The sequence below is a fragment of the Alexandromys fortis genome, unplaced genomic scaffold, assembly GCF_014885135.2.
Source record: "Alexandromys fortis isolate MF-2015 unplaced genomic scaffold, M_Fortis_MF-2015_v1.1 scaffold_58, whole genome shotgun sequence".
Classification (NCBI taxonomy): Eukaryota; Metazoa; Chordata; class Mammalia; order Rodentia; family Cricetidae; genus Alexandromys; species Alexandromys fortis.
Window position 1 is genome coordinate 10,422,797 of NW_026067940.1, and position 15,415 is coordinate 10,438,211.

At 43.0% G+C, this 15,415-nt stretch overlaps 1 protein-coding gene across 1 annotated transcript in view; it reads left to right on the forward strand.

Annotated features, from left to right (window-relative positions):
* The first annotated feature begins 7,544 nt into the window (after positions 1-7,544).
* The window catches only part of Mcm6 (minichromosome maintenance complex component 6), a 32,984-nt gene continuing 25,113 nt past the window's right edge, over positions 7,545-15,415 (forward strand). The window contains exons 1-4 of the mRNA XM_050147610.1: positions 7,545-7,748; positions 10,785-10,931; positions 13,561-13,671; positions 15,073-15,322. Of these exons, the coding sequence (XP_050003567.1) occupies positions 7,642-7,748; positions 10,785-10,931; positions 13,561-13,671; positions 15,073-15,322 (615 nt within the window). The 5' untranslated portion in view covers positions 7,545-7,641. The remainder of the gene's footprint in view (positions 7,749-10,784; positions 10,932-13,560; positions 13,672-15,072; positions 15,323-15,415) is intronic.

A 15,415-nucleotide genomic window follows, 5' to 3' on the forward strand; every position in this document is an offset into this window, starting at 1 on the left:
ACCCATCTCCATTAATCCATATATCGCCATGAGGCTGTGGCTTATGGGGCAAAGTTTTGGCATGTCTGTCTTTGGCAGCTCCATGACTTCTCATTCCACCTTCTTTCTCCCAGCATTTAGTTTAGTTTTTTCTACCTTCCTCTCTCTATTCTGCTCTGTAAAGGACCAAGACAGTTTCTTTATTAACCAGTGGTATTCACAGCATTCAGAGGGGAATACCACATGATATATATGTCGTTTAAATGATGTCATGCCACTGGGACTGACTGGTCTCCCCCAAGAGCCATACACTATATCAAAGCCAAATACCAGGCATGAGAAACAGCATTTTGAGTTTTTGGTCAAGAGAGTGCAAGAGACTCCCAAAACACTATAGGCTAGTGCTATTTCCCTTTGTTGCCTCTCAGAGGTTGAGGGTAAGACCCTCTTGCTAAAGACAGTTCGTTCACACAACTGTCTTGGATCAGAGGATCCAAGCTGGATTTGACATGAAAGTCTTCCTGGGGACTAGCTTTCATAGAACCATAAAGTGCTATATATGCAGTCAATATTCCTACCCTGCCATGATGCTTTTGAACCACAATAACAACAGCACAGCACGATACCCCTATGAGTGCAATAGTGAGGCACAGATCTTAGAGGAGAGCCTACCACCATCATTTCTAAGCCAACATAGTTCCCAGCTGTATTCTAAATACTAGTCCTTCTACCCGTGCTCACCTCTCCTCAAGGAAACTTCTCTTTGCTACCAACAGAGACCATTACAGAAAACCACAACTGTCAAAATACAGAGAGCAACAGTTGGTGAGGTGCCCAGCTCCAATGGGCACATCTATTATATAACTCCTGCACTTAGGTTCACAGAACTTTGCAAAAGAGGGGATGGGAAAACTACGAAAAATCTAGGAGACCAGGAAATTGGCTGTGGGATTGTGTCTCCTTGAAATGTCAGGAACACTTCACCCATTGATGCCTCAACATGGCTGCCTAAACAAGACTTGAACAAGGATACCAGTAGGCATGTTAACATGCAAGAGGAAAATCTTGCAGGGTGGTAGTGGCACATACCTTTAATCCCAGCACTCAGGAGGCAGAGGCAGGCAGATATCTGTGAGTTCAAGACCAGCACAGTCTACAAAGCGAGATGCAGGACAGGCTCCAAAGCTACTAGAAACCCTGTCTAGAAAAACAAACACACACACACACACATACACAAAGAGGGAAATCTCTCTTGGGGTCCTACCCCCTAGACAGAACTACAGGCAACTAAGGAATGCTGAGAGTGGGAGAAAAAGTCTTTACTAGGGATGAGCCCTCTAGTTGGTTATCCAATACTAAATGGTCAGTCCTGAAATCACAAAAAACATAAGCAATACTAAATTAACTCGGACCGGGCAGTGGTGGCGCACGCCTTTAATCCCAGCACTCGGGAGGCAGAGGCAGACAGATCTCTGTGAGTTCGAGACCAGCCTGGTCTAGAAGAGCTAGTTCCAGGACAGGCTCCAAAGCCACAGAGAAACCCTGTCTTGAAAAAAAAAAAAAAAAAAAAAAAAAAAAAACTCAGTAGTTATATGTTTATGTGTGTATGTATGTATGTAACAACAAAAGAGGCCATGAATTTGAGAGGGAAGAAAGGGAAGAGGGGAAATGATATAATTTTACTTTTACAAAATTTAATGCATTTTAAGTAACAATAATACAGAAAACTCTTCAAGAGACTGGCAGGAGAGCTCAATGAATAACGAAAGCCTGATGACCGAAGTTCAATCTTCAAAAACCACATAAAGGTGGAAGAAAAGAATTAACTCCACAAAGTTGTTCTCTGCTCTCTCTCTCTCTCTCTCTCTCTCTCTCTCTCTCTCTCTCTCTCTCTGTGTGTGTGTGTGTGTGTGTAGGTCTTGTTTAAGTGACATGAAGATTTCATGAATGTAGCTCCCTGTCACATATAGAAGACTCTCACAGCAGATGTACTGGTCCTCTGGCTTGTAACAGTCTTTCTTCCTCTTCTGTGCTGTTCCCTGAGCCTTACATGTAGAGGTTGTTTTGTAGATGTACTAAATGGGCATGGACATCTCATGGTCAGTGCATTTTGACTAGTTGGGCTAATGTCTCTGTCTACCTCAGAAGCAGCTTCTTTGATGAGAGGTGAGGACTACACTTATCTGTGGATTTAATGATAAGTACTTAGACTGCAGTTGGGAATTTATACTGGCTTAGAAAAATGAAAATAGTAGGTTTTCTGCAGTGGGAATATGCGTTTGTACACTGTAAAGTTTTGTCACTCATATTGGTCTAGTAAAATGCTGATTGGCCAGTAGCCAGACAGGAAGTATAGGCAGGGCAACCAGACTAGGAGAATTCTGGGAAGAGGAAAGGCAGAGAGCTAGTCATCATCCAGAAGCAGAGGAAGCAAGATGAGAATACCTTACTGAGAAAAGGTACCAAGCCATGTGCCTAAACATAGATAAGAATTATGGGTTAATTTAAGTTGTAAGAGCTAGCTAATAATAAGCTGAGCTAATAGGCCAAACAGTTTATAATTAATATAGGCCTCTGCGTGTTTCTTTGGGACTGAACAGCTGCAGGACCAGGTAGGTCAGAAACTTCTGTCTACAGTTCTATTCTAATCTATGATATTACCAATCACAAATAGATGCCTAGGTTTCTAGTACCAGGCATGAATTCTCTCCCTATTGAGTAACCCTTAAGTTCAATTACAGGTCTATTGGTTACCAAAAGATAGATGTGCCATTGTAACACCCTCAGGGATTTGTTGGTCATTGTCATGGTTCAGAAACTTTACAGATGGAAAAGACATTCTTAATTACTTTTCTCTCTTGTCAGCTTGCATACAGTGAGGGTTTTCAGAGAGGAGGCTTCCAGGTCAGTTCTAGTCTCCTCCTCCTCCTCCAATTGATGCGGCATAATAACCAGGCTAGCTTAATATGAAACAGCAAAATTTAATGAAGGGATAGCTTACAACACCAGGGATACAGCGATGGGCAGGAAATACAAGAAGGGACCGGCAGGGCTCACGCCCACCAGATTTATACATAAACATTAGCCTGAGGTGAACACTCCCCCCCATTGGACTGGGCTTCCCCTACATCCTCCTCCTTTTCCTCCTTCTCCTCTTCTTCCTCCTCCTTTTCCTCTTCCTCCTCCTTCTTCTTCTTTTTCTAATATTTTATTCTTTGAAACATTCATACATACATACAATGACTTTCTTTTTTAAACTTTTTTGGAGTCTGTCCTGGATTAAACATAATTCTTTGTTGATTCTTTAGAAATTTCACATTATGAACTCCAATCCTGCTCATCTCCCAGTCCCTCCTTATATACCTCTCATCCTACAGTATGTCCTCCAAATTAATCAAAAACGAAGCAACCAAAAAACCCACCTCACTCCTCCATCTTTCCAACACCCCTTCATTCATCCTAGTGGCATCGGGAGCTGTGGCGTGTCACACAGTGTACCCCTTTTATCTAATCAGTGCCATCCACAAAATGTTCATCGTGATGATTTGTTGGTCTGGTACAAGGCCTCTGATTTCTGGCCCACCATCATCACTGGGCTGGGCCCTCAGGGAAACTCCTCTTGGATAGCCTGTTGTTGCCTTGAGTCATGGAGGTTTTTCAGTTAGGCTACTGTTAGGGTGGGCCAACCCAAGTCCTAGGATGTGGGCCTGGATGATAGTTGAGGGGGTCGGTCTGGGCCATTGGAACCATCTCCTTTCTCCAACTCCAATGTCTGCAGCAATAAGCTTTGCCTTCAAGGACAATAAATATACTGTTTGGGGAGTCTTTGGACTCCTCTGACCAACAACTTGAAGAGAAGATTTTCATGCCTAGGATTGGAGTTTTTATTAGTCTATAGCTCTTGGAGGGCGTTTTATCACCTCAAGTGGAATACTTCATAAAAATTACTTTCATATGTATACAGGCCATAATTTTTCAGTCGTCCTTAGTGTTCTTTATCCCTCCTCCCTCACTCTTCCTCTGCCTTGCCTTCCCTGTCCCTCCCAAACTGAAGCCCCTCCCCGTTTTAACTGTCTTTCCTCTAGTGCACTGAAGACTTACTAGCCTCCTTCTCGAGCTCTTCCTACAACCTCCATAGTTCTTTTTTACTTTCCAGGTTTCTGCTGTTTCTCCTAATTATATACCCTCACATAAGGAAGGATTCAGAACTAGTTGCCAGGCAGTGGTGGCGCACACCTTTAGTCCCAGCACTCAGAAGGCAGAGGCAGATGGATCTCTGTGAGTTTGAGGCCAGCCTGGTCTACAAAGTGAATTCCAGGACAACACAGTGAAACTCTGTCTCAAAAAAAAAAAATGAAAAAAAGTTTAAAAAAAAAATGGTAAACTGTCTTCGTGTTCCAAGTGAGTGTGAAAAAGTTTATTCTGCTGTTTAGTGTAACATTTTGGTTTTTTTTTCTTTTTTTTTGAGACATGATTTTGTTTTGTGGCCCTAGCTGGCCTGGCACTTTATCAAAAAGGAAAAACAAACAAACAAAGCAAAACACACACAGACAGACACACATAGGGATGGCTAATCTTGGTTGTCAACTTGTCTTCTTCTAGAATCAACTAAAACCCAAGTAGCTGGATGCACCTATGAACCCACCTATGAAGGATTTTCTTTCTTTCTTTCTTTCTTTCTTTCTTTCTTTCTTTCTTTCTTTCTTTCTTTTTTTTTTTTTGTCTTTTGGTTCCTGTCCTGGAACTAGCTCTTGTATACCAGGCTGGCCTCGAACTCACAGAGATCTGCCTGCCTCTGCCTCCCGAGTGCTGGAATTAAAGGCCACCATCGCCAGGCCGAAGGATTTTCTTTATTGGCTCCTGTGAGGTGAGAAGATCCAACCTAAATCTGATCATTTGTAATCATAAGACCTCCCCAAAGACAGGTGGCTGTCGCAAAACCTTTAATCCCAGCACTCAGGAGGCAGAGGCAGGACTATGTCTAAATTCAAGGCCAGCCTGGTCCACAGAGCAAATTCCAGTACAACCGGAGTTACGTAGAGAAACCCTGAAAAAAAATGACCCACCTTAAATCTGGGCCACACCTTCCGATGACCGCCTATATAGACAGTCAAAAAAGAAGAAAGCCTTTTGTTTTTTGCCTGCTTGCCCTCACTTTCACTGGCAAGTTCATCTCTCCTGCTGCTGAGGCAATCCTCCGATGGTATTAGATGGTATTAGAACCTGTTTCTTCAGGACACTCCAACAAACAATGAAGACCAGTGAGACATTCGACCTTGTAGACTGAACAACTACTGGATTCTTGGCCTTTTGTTGGGATACAGGTACTGCTCAGCTAGTTGAACCACAGCCTATATGCTAACCTTAATATATCATATATCATTCCATCAGTTTTGCTCCTTTTTTTGTTTTGTTTTGATTTTTTTCAAGATAGGATTTACTCTGTGGCTTTGGAGCCCTTCCTGGAACTAGCTCTTGTAGACCAGGTTGGCCTTGAACTCCCAGAGATCCGCCTGCCTCTGCCTCCCGAGTGCTGGGATTAAAGGCTTGCACCACCACCACCCGGCCAGTTTTGTTCCTCTAGAATTGCCAATGCACTCATCCAGTGAAGGCTACATTTGGAGTTGTAAAGGACTGAGGCACACTCAGCTTCAAGACTTCAGCACCTCTTAGTAAGATAGCACCTTCAGTTGCAGATCTCTATAGTATACACCTTAATAATTATCTTAGTTAGGGTTTCTATTGCTGCGACAAGACACTATGACCAAAAAAGCAAGTTGGGGAGGACAGGGTTTATTAAGCTTACACCTCAGCATTGCTGTTCACCACTGAAGGAAGTCAGGACCGGAACTCAGACAGGGCAGGAAACTGGAGGCTGAAGCTGTTGCAGAGGCCCTTAGGGGTGTTGCTTACTGGCTTGCTTCCCATGACCAGCTCAGCTGACCTGCTTATAGACCCCCAGGACCAACAAGCCCAGGGATGGCACCACCCACCATGGGCTGGGCCCTCCCTCATTGATCACTAAATGAGAAGATGTCTTCCAGCTGGATCTCATGGAGGCATTTCCTCAGCTGAGGCTCCTTCCTCAGATGACTCTAGCTTGTGTCAGGTTGACACACACAACCACCCAGTACAATAGTAATAAAATATTAATTTGGTCTGCCCTGCCTGACATTAATGTTAACATCCTGTAAGTCTCAAAAAAAAAGTGATATTTTAAATTTGTTTGTGCAGGTTTACTGTGTCCTGGAGGTCCAGAAAAAAAGTACTGGTGAAAGACAGCTTCAAGTCATCAGCACCAATGTATCAAAGGGCTGGCGATGTGGATTATTTAATAGCAAGTCAGCCCTTGTCTAGTGCTCAGGAAACTATGGATTCAGTCTCAGAAGCACGTGGACCCAATGTGATTGATGATTGATGATTCAAGGCCAGCCTGGGCTATGTCAAATGTTTTCCAGATTTTACTGTGTCAGGAGGATCCGGAAAGTATGCCTCCTCCTTCAGCAGAATTTATCTGTCTTTGACTTGTAAAAAATATGTGTATCCCATCCAGGTACTAACCAGGCCCGACTGTGCCCGGGACCAGCAGGCTGTGGAGGGAGCGAGCCCACTAACCCGCAGGGGAGCAGGGCACGGGCGACAGGCTCAATAAACAGAAACAATAAAAAAAAGATATGTGTGTGTGTACAGGTGCATGCTGGTGTTCACAGAAGGCAGCAGAGGGGTTCAAATCCCCTGGAGCTGGAGTTATTGGTGAACTATCTGATTTCGGTGCTGAGAGGCCAAGGCGGGCGGGTCTCTGCAGAGTTCTCTTAATCTCTGAGCCACCTCTCCAGCCCTCCATCTAACTTTTAGAGGCTCTCTCTCTCTCCTGCGGTTTGTTTACAGCTTACTTCCTGCAGCTAGACAGTTCAGAGAGGCTTAGTAGAGTGACGTTTCCCCTTTCACAGTGCCTTATTCTTACCTCCCAATACTAGGAGACTATACGAAATCCACAAAAATATGAAAAAAATGTATTCTTTTAAGTCCCTTCCACTCTTTGACTTTTTTTTCCCATCACTTAATAAATCTACATTTGCTCTGGGAAAAAGAGAGACGGAGGGAGAGAAAGAAAGGAATTAAAGAAACGCAAAGGAAGGTGAAAAAGCCAGCATGACGTAGACGCAAACAACTTCCCACTTCCAGAAGTCAAAACAACCTGAGGGTGGGCGAGACTACAGAGCGCATGTGCAAAAAGCTTCACCGGGCCGGGTGGTGGTGGTGCATGCCTTTAATCCCAGCACTCGGGAGGCAGAGGCAGGCGGATCTCTGTGAGTTCGAGACCAGCCTGGTCTACAAGAGCTAGTTCCAGGACAGGCTCCAAAGCTACAGAGAAACCCTGTCTCGAAAAAAACTATAGAAAAAAAAAAAAAAAAAGCTTCACCGGACTCTACATTTGGCGCGAAATCCCGTGTGGTGGGAGGGGCTCTGGACGGAACCGCCATTGATTGGACAGGTTTGGCGCGAAGTACCCCAGCTCCTGCTCCATGATTGGCTGGGGTGAGAGGGCGGGGCCGGGCGGAGGCGCGCGCGAAGCGGCCGAGCGGAAGGAGCAACGCGTGGAAGCTGCGGCCCGTCTTCTGTGGTGGTCTTTCCTCAGCGGTTCGTACTCTCAGCGCTGCCATGGACCTCGCGGCGGCCGCCGAGCCCGGCGCCAGAAGCCAGCTCCCGGAGGTGCGCGACGAGGTGGCCGAGAAATGCCAGAAGCTCTTCCTAGACTTCCTAGAAGAGTAAGTGGGCTTCCGGGCGCTGGCGGGCCGGCGGAGCCTGGGGCCGCGTACGCTCAGGGTCGGGAAGGGATGGAGCCGGACCAGGCCGGAATCCAAAGCCGCCCCGAGCCTTCCCTCCCCTTCCCCAGCGCCTTCCTGTGCCGTGCTTTGCTTCTTTCTCGTTGCTTTTCTGAGACAGGGTCTCCCCGAACTCGAGTAGGCAGAGATGGTTTTGAACTAGCGATCTTCATGCCTCCACGTCGCGAGTGCTGCGGTGACAGACGCGCATCGCCATGCCCGGTTTCAGAGCTCACATCACAGCCCAGGGAGGCAGGGTTGGAGCGGAACCCGTTACCTCTTAAGTATAGTGAAGCCACAGCCGGCTGCTGGGAGCTTGTAGAGCTTGCCGTGCTGCGAGCCTGGGTTTACAGAATTCTTTTTTATTTTTTTTCTTTTCGGGATTATGCCAGTATGGAACAAAAACTCGCTGTTTTGACTTTTTTGGGGGTGTGCACAAAAAGTAGCATCTTGTATTGCATTGTGCAATCATCTGTATCATACCTGTTGGAAACTTTCATCTTTCCACACAGACTCTACCTATTAAATAACCAGTTTTATTTGCCCGTTTCCTAGTCCACTGATAATTGCCAAAGCCCTGAAATGGATGACTATAGGGGCCTCGTATAAGTAGTGTGTGTGGCTAATTTTGCTAGACGTGCAGCTTTCTGTAGTCAGTTTTTTTTTTTTAAGGCAAAGTAAAACTACATGGCATTTATATAGCCTATCATATATTGTTTATCCGTTTGTCTTCCTTTGGGCCACATGAACAATACTGCTCTCTTCTGAAATTCTGCTGTACTTAAAACTGATTTAAATTCCATTTTCCTACTTTTGGTAATGTTCTTGGCAGTCAGTACAAGCCAACTCAAGACTCTTGGTGAAAGTATAAACCAGTGGTTCTCAACCCATGGGTCTCAACACCTGGGGACTAGCATATCAGATTGCAATTAGTACCTGTAGCAAAATTGAAGTTACGAAGTAGCAACGACATTTTATGGTTGGGGGTCACCACAGCATGAGGAACTGTATTAAACGATCACAGCTGTAGAAAGGTTGAGAAGCACCACTTCTATAAACCTTTCAGACAGTAAGCAGTAGCTTACTTCCCTTGTGAGCCCAGTAGGCCTGCCGTTTTCCAGATGCTTTCCCCTGTCAGCTCTGGCATTAGGCCCTCTAGCCACCCTCCCACCTCACAAAGGTGTTAGGAAGGTTCCTTTCAGCAGATAATAAAAGTGCCTTCCCCGGGTGCCAGGGCAGAGACAGGCAGATCTCAGAGTGTTAGGCCAGCCTGGGCTACACAGAGAGACCCACCTTCTCGGAAAAACAAAAAAGAAGTACCTTCACCTTTACTGTAGGTCAGTGTCGAAGCTCAGCGTAAACAACACTTTGGTTCACAGAAACAGCTTTGGTTTTGTTTATGGAATAAAGTCTACCTTTTTTCCTTTTCTCCTTTTTTTTTTTTTTTTTTGAGACAGGGTTTCTCTGTGGTTTTGGAGCCTGTCCTGGAACTAGCTCTTGTAGACCAGGCTGGTCACAGAGATTCGCCTGCCTCTGCCTCCCGAGTGCAGGGATTAAAGGCGTGCGCCACCACCTCCCGGCTCTCCTTAATTTTTGTTTTGTTTTTTTCAAGGCAGAGTTTCTCTGTGTAGCCCTGGCTATCCTAAAACTCAGTCTGTAGACTAGGCTGGCCTCGAACTCAGAAATCCACCTGCCTCTGCCTCCTGAATGCTGGCACTAAAGGTGTGCACTACCACCCAGCTACTACTAAATTTTCTATTGTAGTTTCATTCTCCAAAACTACCATCAGTCACTATAGGTGGTTCTATCACCTGTTTTATTTTTGGTTGCTTGCTTATTTTCTTAAAGTGTTGGGGAAGGAACCCAGGGTCTGATACATGCTAGACAAACGTTCTACTACTGAGCTATTATCTCTAGCATTCTTTGTGCTGGGATTAAAGGAGTGCACCACTCTCCACAGCTTCCCAGGCCTTTTTTGACTCTTATTTTGAGAAAAGGTCCCTCTAAGTTACCCAGATGGTCCTGGAACTTCCAATTTTCCACCTTTAGCCTCTCCAGTAATTAGTGTTACAGGCCTGCACCACCAAGCCCATCCACTTTTTTTTCATAAACGTAACTTTTAATGACTTTCAAGGAATAATTCCAATGTTACTTTTACATATGAATCTTTATTATAGATATTCCTGTAGACATAATTGGCTTATATTTCTGGTACTTCTCATCAATAGAAATATTATTTGTTTGTATTTTGTCTCCTAAGAATGCCAACCCTAGGGCAGGAAAAACACTACCTTTCCTGTGCCTTTAGGTATCAGATGTAATGCTTTATACTTGGGTCCGTCTCAAATAAACATTTTAGAAGAATTTGAGCCTGATGTAGTTAGAAGAGGAATAATTTTGCCCAAAACAAAACCTGATCTATATAGTATATGAAAAAAGCAGAAAATATATTTGTATGCTGTTCTGTTTTACCTTTGGTTGGGAAGCCACCAGCTTTACTTCATGTGTTTACATTTCCTTGGGGTCTTTAGCAGTGATACCTCATTTCTCTGTGTGCTGGTGTTTGTTTTGCTTGCTTTAAATTTTTTTGTGGTGTTGGGGATTAGATCTATGGCTACATGTATATTAGGCAGGCACTCTAGCACTGAACTACATTCCCAGCCTCTATTCTGCTTCTTAAATAATGACTAACGGAAATTTTTGAATTTTTAGTTCCATTTCTTAACTGTCAGATCTTAATTACACGTAACAATAATTTTAAAAACCTGTTATTTTGAAAATGTTAAATTATCCAAGCAGTCAGATGAATCTCTGAGCCAGCCTCACCTACAGAGCAAGTTTCAGGATAGCCAGGGCTATGCAGAGAAACCTTGTCTTGGAAAAATAAAAAAGTAATATACCAAGTTACCTAGTGTGCAGATTCTTTTTTTTTTTTTTCTGCTTAGTTCCTCTATTTAATGTGATTTTGTACTTCTTCAGGTTCCAAGGTAGTGATGGAGAAATTAAATACTTGCAGTTTGCAGAGGAGCTGATTCGTCCTGAGAGAAACACACTAGTTGTGAGTTTTGCAGACCTGGAACAATTTAACCAACAGCTTTCTACCACCATTCAGGAAGAGTTCTATAGGTAAGAGCATGTTCATTTTTCCTTTGAATAGACATGAAGCCTGAAAAACCAGCTTCTTGCCCTGGATGTGTTCCCTGTAAGAAAGAAGGGCATTTGTCACAATTACTTCCTTCTAAGGAGAGACCTTTTGGTACAAGTGGTCCCATTAACATAGGCTTTTGTAGAGCTTGGGTTTCCTTATGTCAGATGTTAAAAAAACAGTTATTTTCTATATAGTTTTCCCAAGAAGAAAATGTTTGCTTTGTGTTATACATTTAGTTACTTAGTTCTATTGGGCGGGCTTTCTCCCTTCCTCCCTCCCCTCTTCCCTCTCTTTCTCCCTCTCTCTCTTCCTTCCTTCTTCTTCTTCTCTCTCTCTCTCTCTCTCTTTCTCTCTCTCCTCTTTCTTTGTTTTTTTTTTTTGTTTGTTTTGTTTTGTTTTGAGATAGGATTTTCCTACGTAGCCCTGTCTATCCTAGAACTTGCTCTGTAGACCAGGCTGGCTTCAAACTCACAGAGATTTGCCTACCTCTGCCTCCCAAATGCTAGTATTAAAGGTGTGTGCTTTCTAGGTTTATTTGATCTTAACTATCCTGTTTCACTCCTGGAATAGGTACTTAGAGTAGCTGTAGTAAGTCCTGGTTTTGGACCAAGGATATTACTTTTTCAGATAGGGTCTCACCTTGGTGCTTCTCAGGTTGACCTTGAATTCTTGGCTGAAGATCTTGCCTCAGCTTCCTGAACAGCTGGAATCTCAAGCAAATACCACTTATGGCTACTTAAAGAGATCTTTATAGCAATAATGTTATTGGTTTTGTTAAAAAGTTTAATTTTTCTGGTTATAGAAGTAATGTATTGCCTCTCTTTTTTAATGGTTTATTTAACTTATTTTATGTGCATTGGTGTGAAGTGTCAGATCCCCTGGGACTGGATCTTCAGACAGTTGTGAGCTGCCATATGGGTGCTGGGAATTGAACCCGGGTCCTCTGGAAGAACAGTCAGTGCTCTTAATCACTGAGCCATCTCTTCAGCCCCTGTATTGTCTCTTTTAAAGTTTTATTTATAAGGGATGTGTGCCCTTGTGCATGTGTGCAATTCATAACAGTTTACAGGAATCAGTTCTGTCCTTCTTCCTTGTAGGTCCTAGGGATTGAACACAAGTTCTCAGCTTTGGTGACAGCACCCTTACCCACTTTTCCATCTTGACAACCCATGTGTATCTAACATATTTTTTTTTAAAGTAAAGAAAAGTAAGAAAAATCAAATTACTTTTATATTCTTAACTTTACCACTCACTGGTAGCCATTCTTTGCTGGTTTGTTGAAGCAAGCATCCAAAGACTCTAATGTCTGCAAGTATAGAGTTTACAAGGATCTTACTACATTTTTTGTTTGTTTGGTTTTGGTTTTCATGAGAGGGTTTCTCAATAGCCCTGGCTGTCCTGAAACTCTGTGGACCAGGCTGGCCACCTGCCTCTGCCTCCCAGAGTTCTAGGCTTAAAGGCGTGCGCCACCACTGCCAGGCAATCTCACTGCATTTTGATGTCTTCCTATGTGTCTATAGTTTTGGAGATAATACAGATATAGCATCCTTCCCTTTTTGGCCTAGTGTATAATTTTCCATATAAAATTCCTTGGATACATGTTAGTAGCTTAGGTGTGGCATTTTGTTTTATTTGTTTTTGTTAAGATAGGACTTCAATATATACCTTAGTTGGTCTTGAACTTGTTTTGTGTACCAAACTCAGATATCCCTGTCTTTTCCTCCCAAGTACTGGGATTACAGGTGTGCACCACCACATTCCAGCATAGCTTGAGTATTTTAGGGGTAGAAATAACTTCAGCTCATTTTATTTTCAACTATGTATGAGAAAAACAGCTTTGTTGCCAGGTGGTGGTGGTACACGCCTTTAATCCCAGCACTCAGGAAGGCAGGAATAGGCACATCTCTGAGTCTGAGACCAGCCTGGTCTACAAAGAGAATTCCAGGACAACCAGAGCTGTTATAGAGAAACCGTGTCTCAAACCAAAAAACCTGCTTTTTTCACAAATAATGATCTACATTTGTTCTAAATAAATCTTTGTATAAATACGGATTTTTGTCAATAGTTATAAAAGAGAAGACACATAAATTAGGAGACATGGTCCTGTTTTCATGGTGGATTGGAAATTGAGGTACTCTGAAACTTTTTAGTTATAGCTAGTCAAGAACAGTTGAAGATAGCTCCATGGTTGAAAGTGCTTGCTGTACAAGCATTAGGATAAGAGTGTATTTCCCATTACCCACATAAACCAGAGTAGTCAGTAATAACAATAACCCCAAGACTAGGGAACAGAGAGGACAGTCCTGGGGGCTTGCTGGCTAGCAAGTGAGAGACCCTCTGTACACAAAGTGAGGCAGGAAGTCAGCTAGTGTTGCTTTCTGGCTTCCCATGTTTTCATGGACTCACATACCCATATACACGAAGGGGAAAAGAATGGCTGGAGGAGTAAGCAGGGGAGTTTAATATAAAAGCAAGCATCTGCCTTGCAGTTATGTTCTAAAGCTTGGTTATGACCAGGTGGGATGCTGTACTCTAAAAGTTGACAAACATGAAAAAGAAGGCAGTCTTGGTAAGAGTAAACTGTCACTGGTCCTGTTTGTTTTTCAGAGTCTACCCTTACCTGTGTCGAGCCTTGAAGACCTTTGTCAAAGATCGAAAGGAGATCCCTTTTGCCAAGGATTTTTATGTTGCATTTCAAGACCTGCCTACCAGACACAAGTGAGGAAGGAATCTTTTTGGGGTGAATCTCACAGGCCCAGTCATGCGAATAGCTGTCTATATAATATAGAAACCACTCTTTCTTTGCTGAGTCTCAATCTTCTCTTCTATCATGTCTTTTGTCTTGAGTTTTCTACTTTAGTCATTAAAGACAAATTTGTTGCTGTAAAAATCTTTTTACTTGATAGTAACAGGATCGTAGTAAGTACTTAAATACTGATGCTGTGAAGTACCTCTTGTTTGTGTCTGTCATTTAAAGGTAAGGTCTTGCTATGTAGCTCACGCTGGCTTCAAACACCCAAGCATCCAGTCTCTTCTTTGCATGTGCCCCCACACCCAGTTCAGATTGACGCATTGAAGTTTTTAAACCTTTTATCCAGAAAATTTAGTTTGGAGAAACTTTTTTTCCCATGGAGATAGGATGGGCAATGTGAAGTGAGGCAGATACTCAGTATTGTCAGACAGGATGTACCTGGGGGAGGGTGTGAGAACTAAGAATAGTTGCAGAAATTTGTGATTAAGACCACTGATTGACAGACACATGCCTAATCCCAGCACTCAGGAAGCAGAAACATGTGATCGCTTTTGTGTTCAAAACAAGCTGGTCTACAAAGTGAGTTTCAAATCAGCCAGGGATATATAGTAAAATCCTGTCTCAAAAAAGAAAAAAAGTAAAAGAAATTAATGAATTTTAGAACTTTAATGAATATAGAGTCTCAGTATGTAGAGCATCTGGCTTTGAAATCAGAGTGATCAATTTTTTTTTTTTTTTTTTTTTTTTTGGTTTTTCGAGACAGGGTTTCTCTGTTTCTCTGTGGTTTTGGATCCTGTCCTGGAACTAGCTCTTGTAGACCAGGCTGGTCTCTGCCTCCCAAGTGCTGGGATTAAAGGCGTGCGCCACCACCGCCGGCTCAGAGTGATCAATTTTTACAGGGATTGACTATTTTTGCCTTCCTAACGGTTAAGAGCACTTGCTGCTCTTCCACAAGATCAGGTTTAGTTCTCAGAGCTCACATGTCATCTCAAAGCTGTCTGTAACTCTAGTTTCAGAGCATCTAGTATCTTTACACAAACTGACATACATGCAGTCAAAATACCAATGCACATAATAAAAATAAATAATAATGAAAAAGGCACGTACCACCATGCCCAGCTAAGCCCCCCTTCCCCCAGCTTAAATACATAACATTCTTAACCATTAGAAATAATTTACATTCTTAACCATTAGAAATAATTTAAAAGTTTTATTCAGAGGTGGATCTCTTTGAGTTTGAATCCAGCTTGATTTACAGAGTGAGTTCTAGGACAGCCAAGGCTGCACAGAGAAACTGTGTCTTGGGGGGAAAAAAAGAAAGATGGAAAGGATATTAATCTATTAATATAACACTTGTCTTCAAACAGGATTCGTGAGCTCACTTCATCCAGGATTGGGGTGCTCACCCGCATCAGTGGGCAAGTGGTACGCACTCACCCAGTGCATCCTGAGCTCGTGAGTGGAACTTTCCTGTGCCTGGACTGTCAAACAGTGATCAAGGATGTTGAGCAACAGTTCAAATACACACAGCCAAATATCTGCCGAAATCCAGTGTGTGCCAACAGGAAGAGGTTCCTGCTAGACACTAATAAATCAAGATTTGTTGATTTTCAAAAGGTATTTACTTATGTTTAGATCAGATTCATGTATGCATTTATTAGACAAATAGATTATTAGATTAGATTCACTGCTAATACCTTTTTTTTTTTT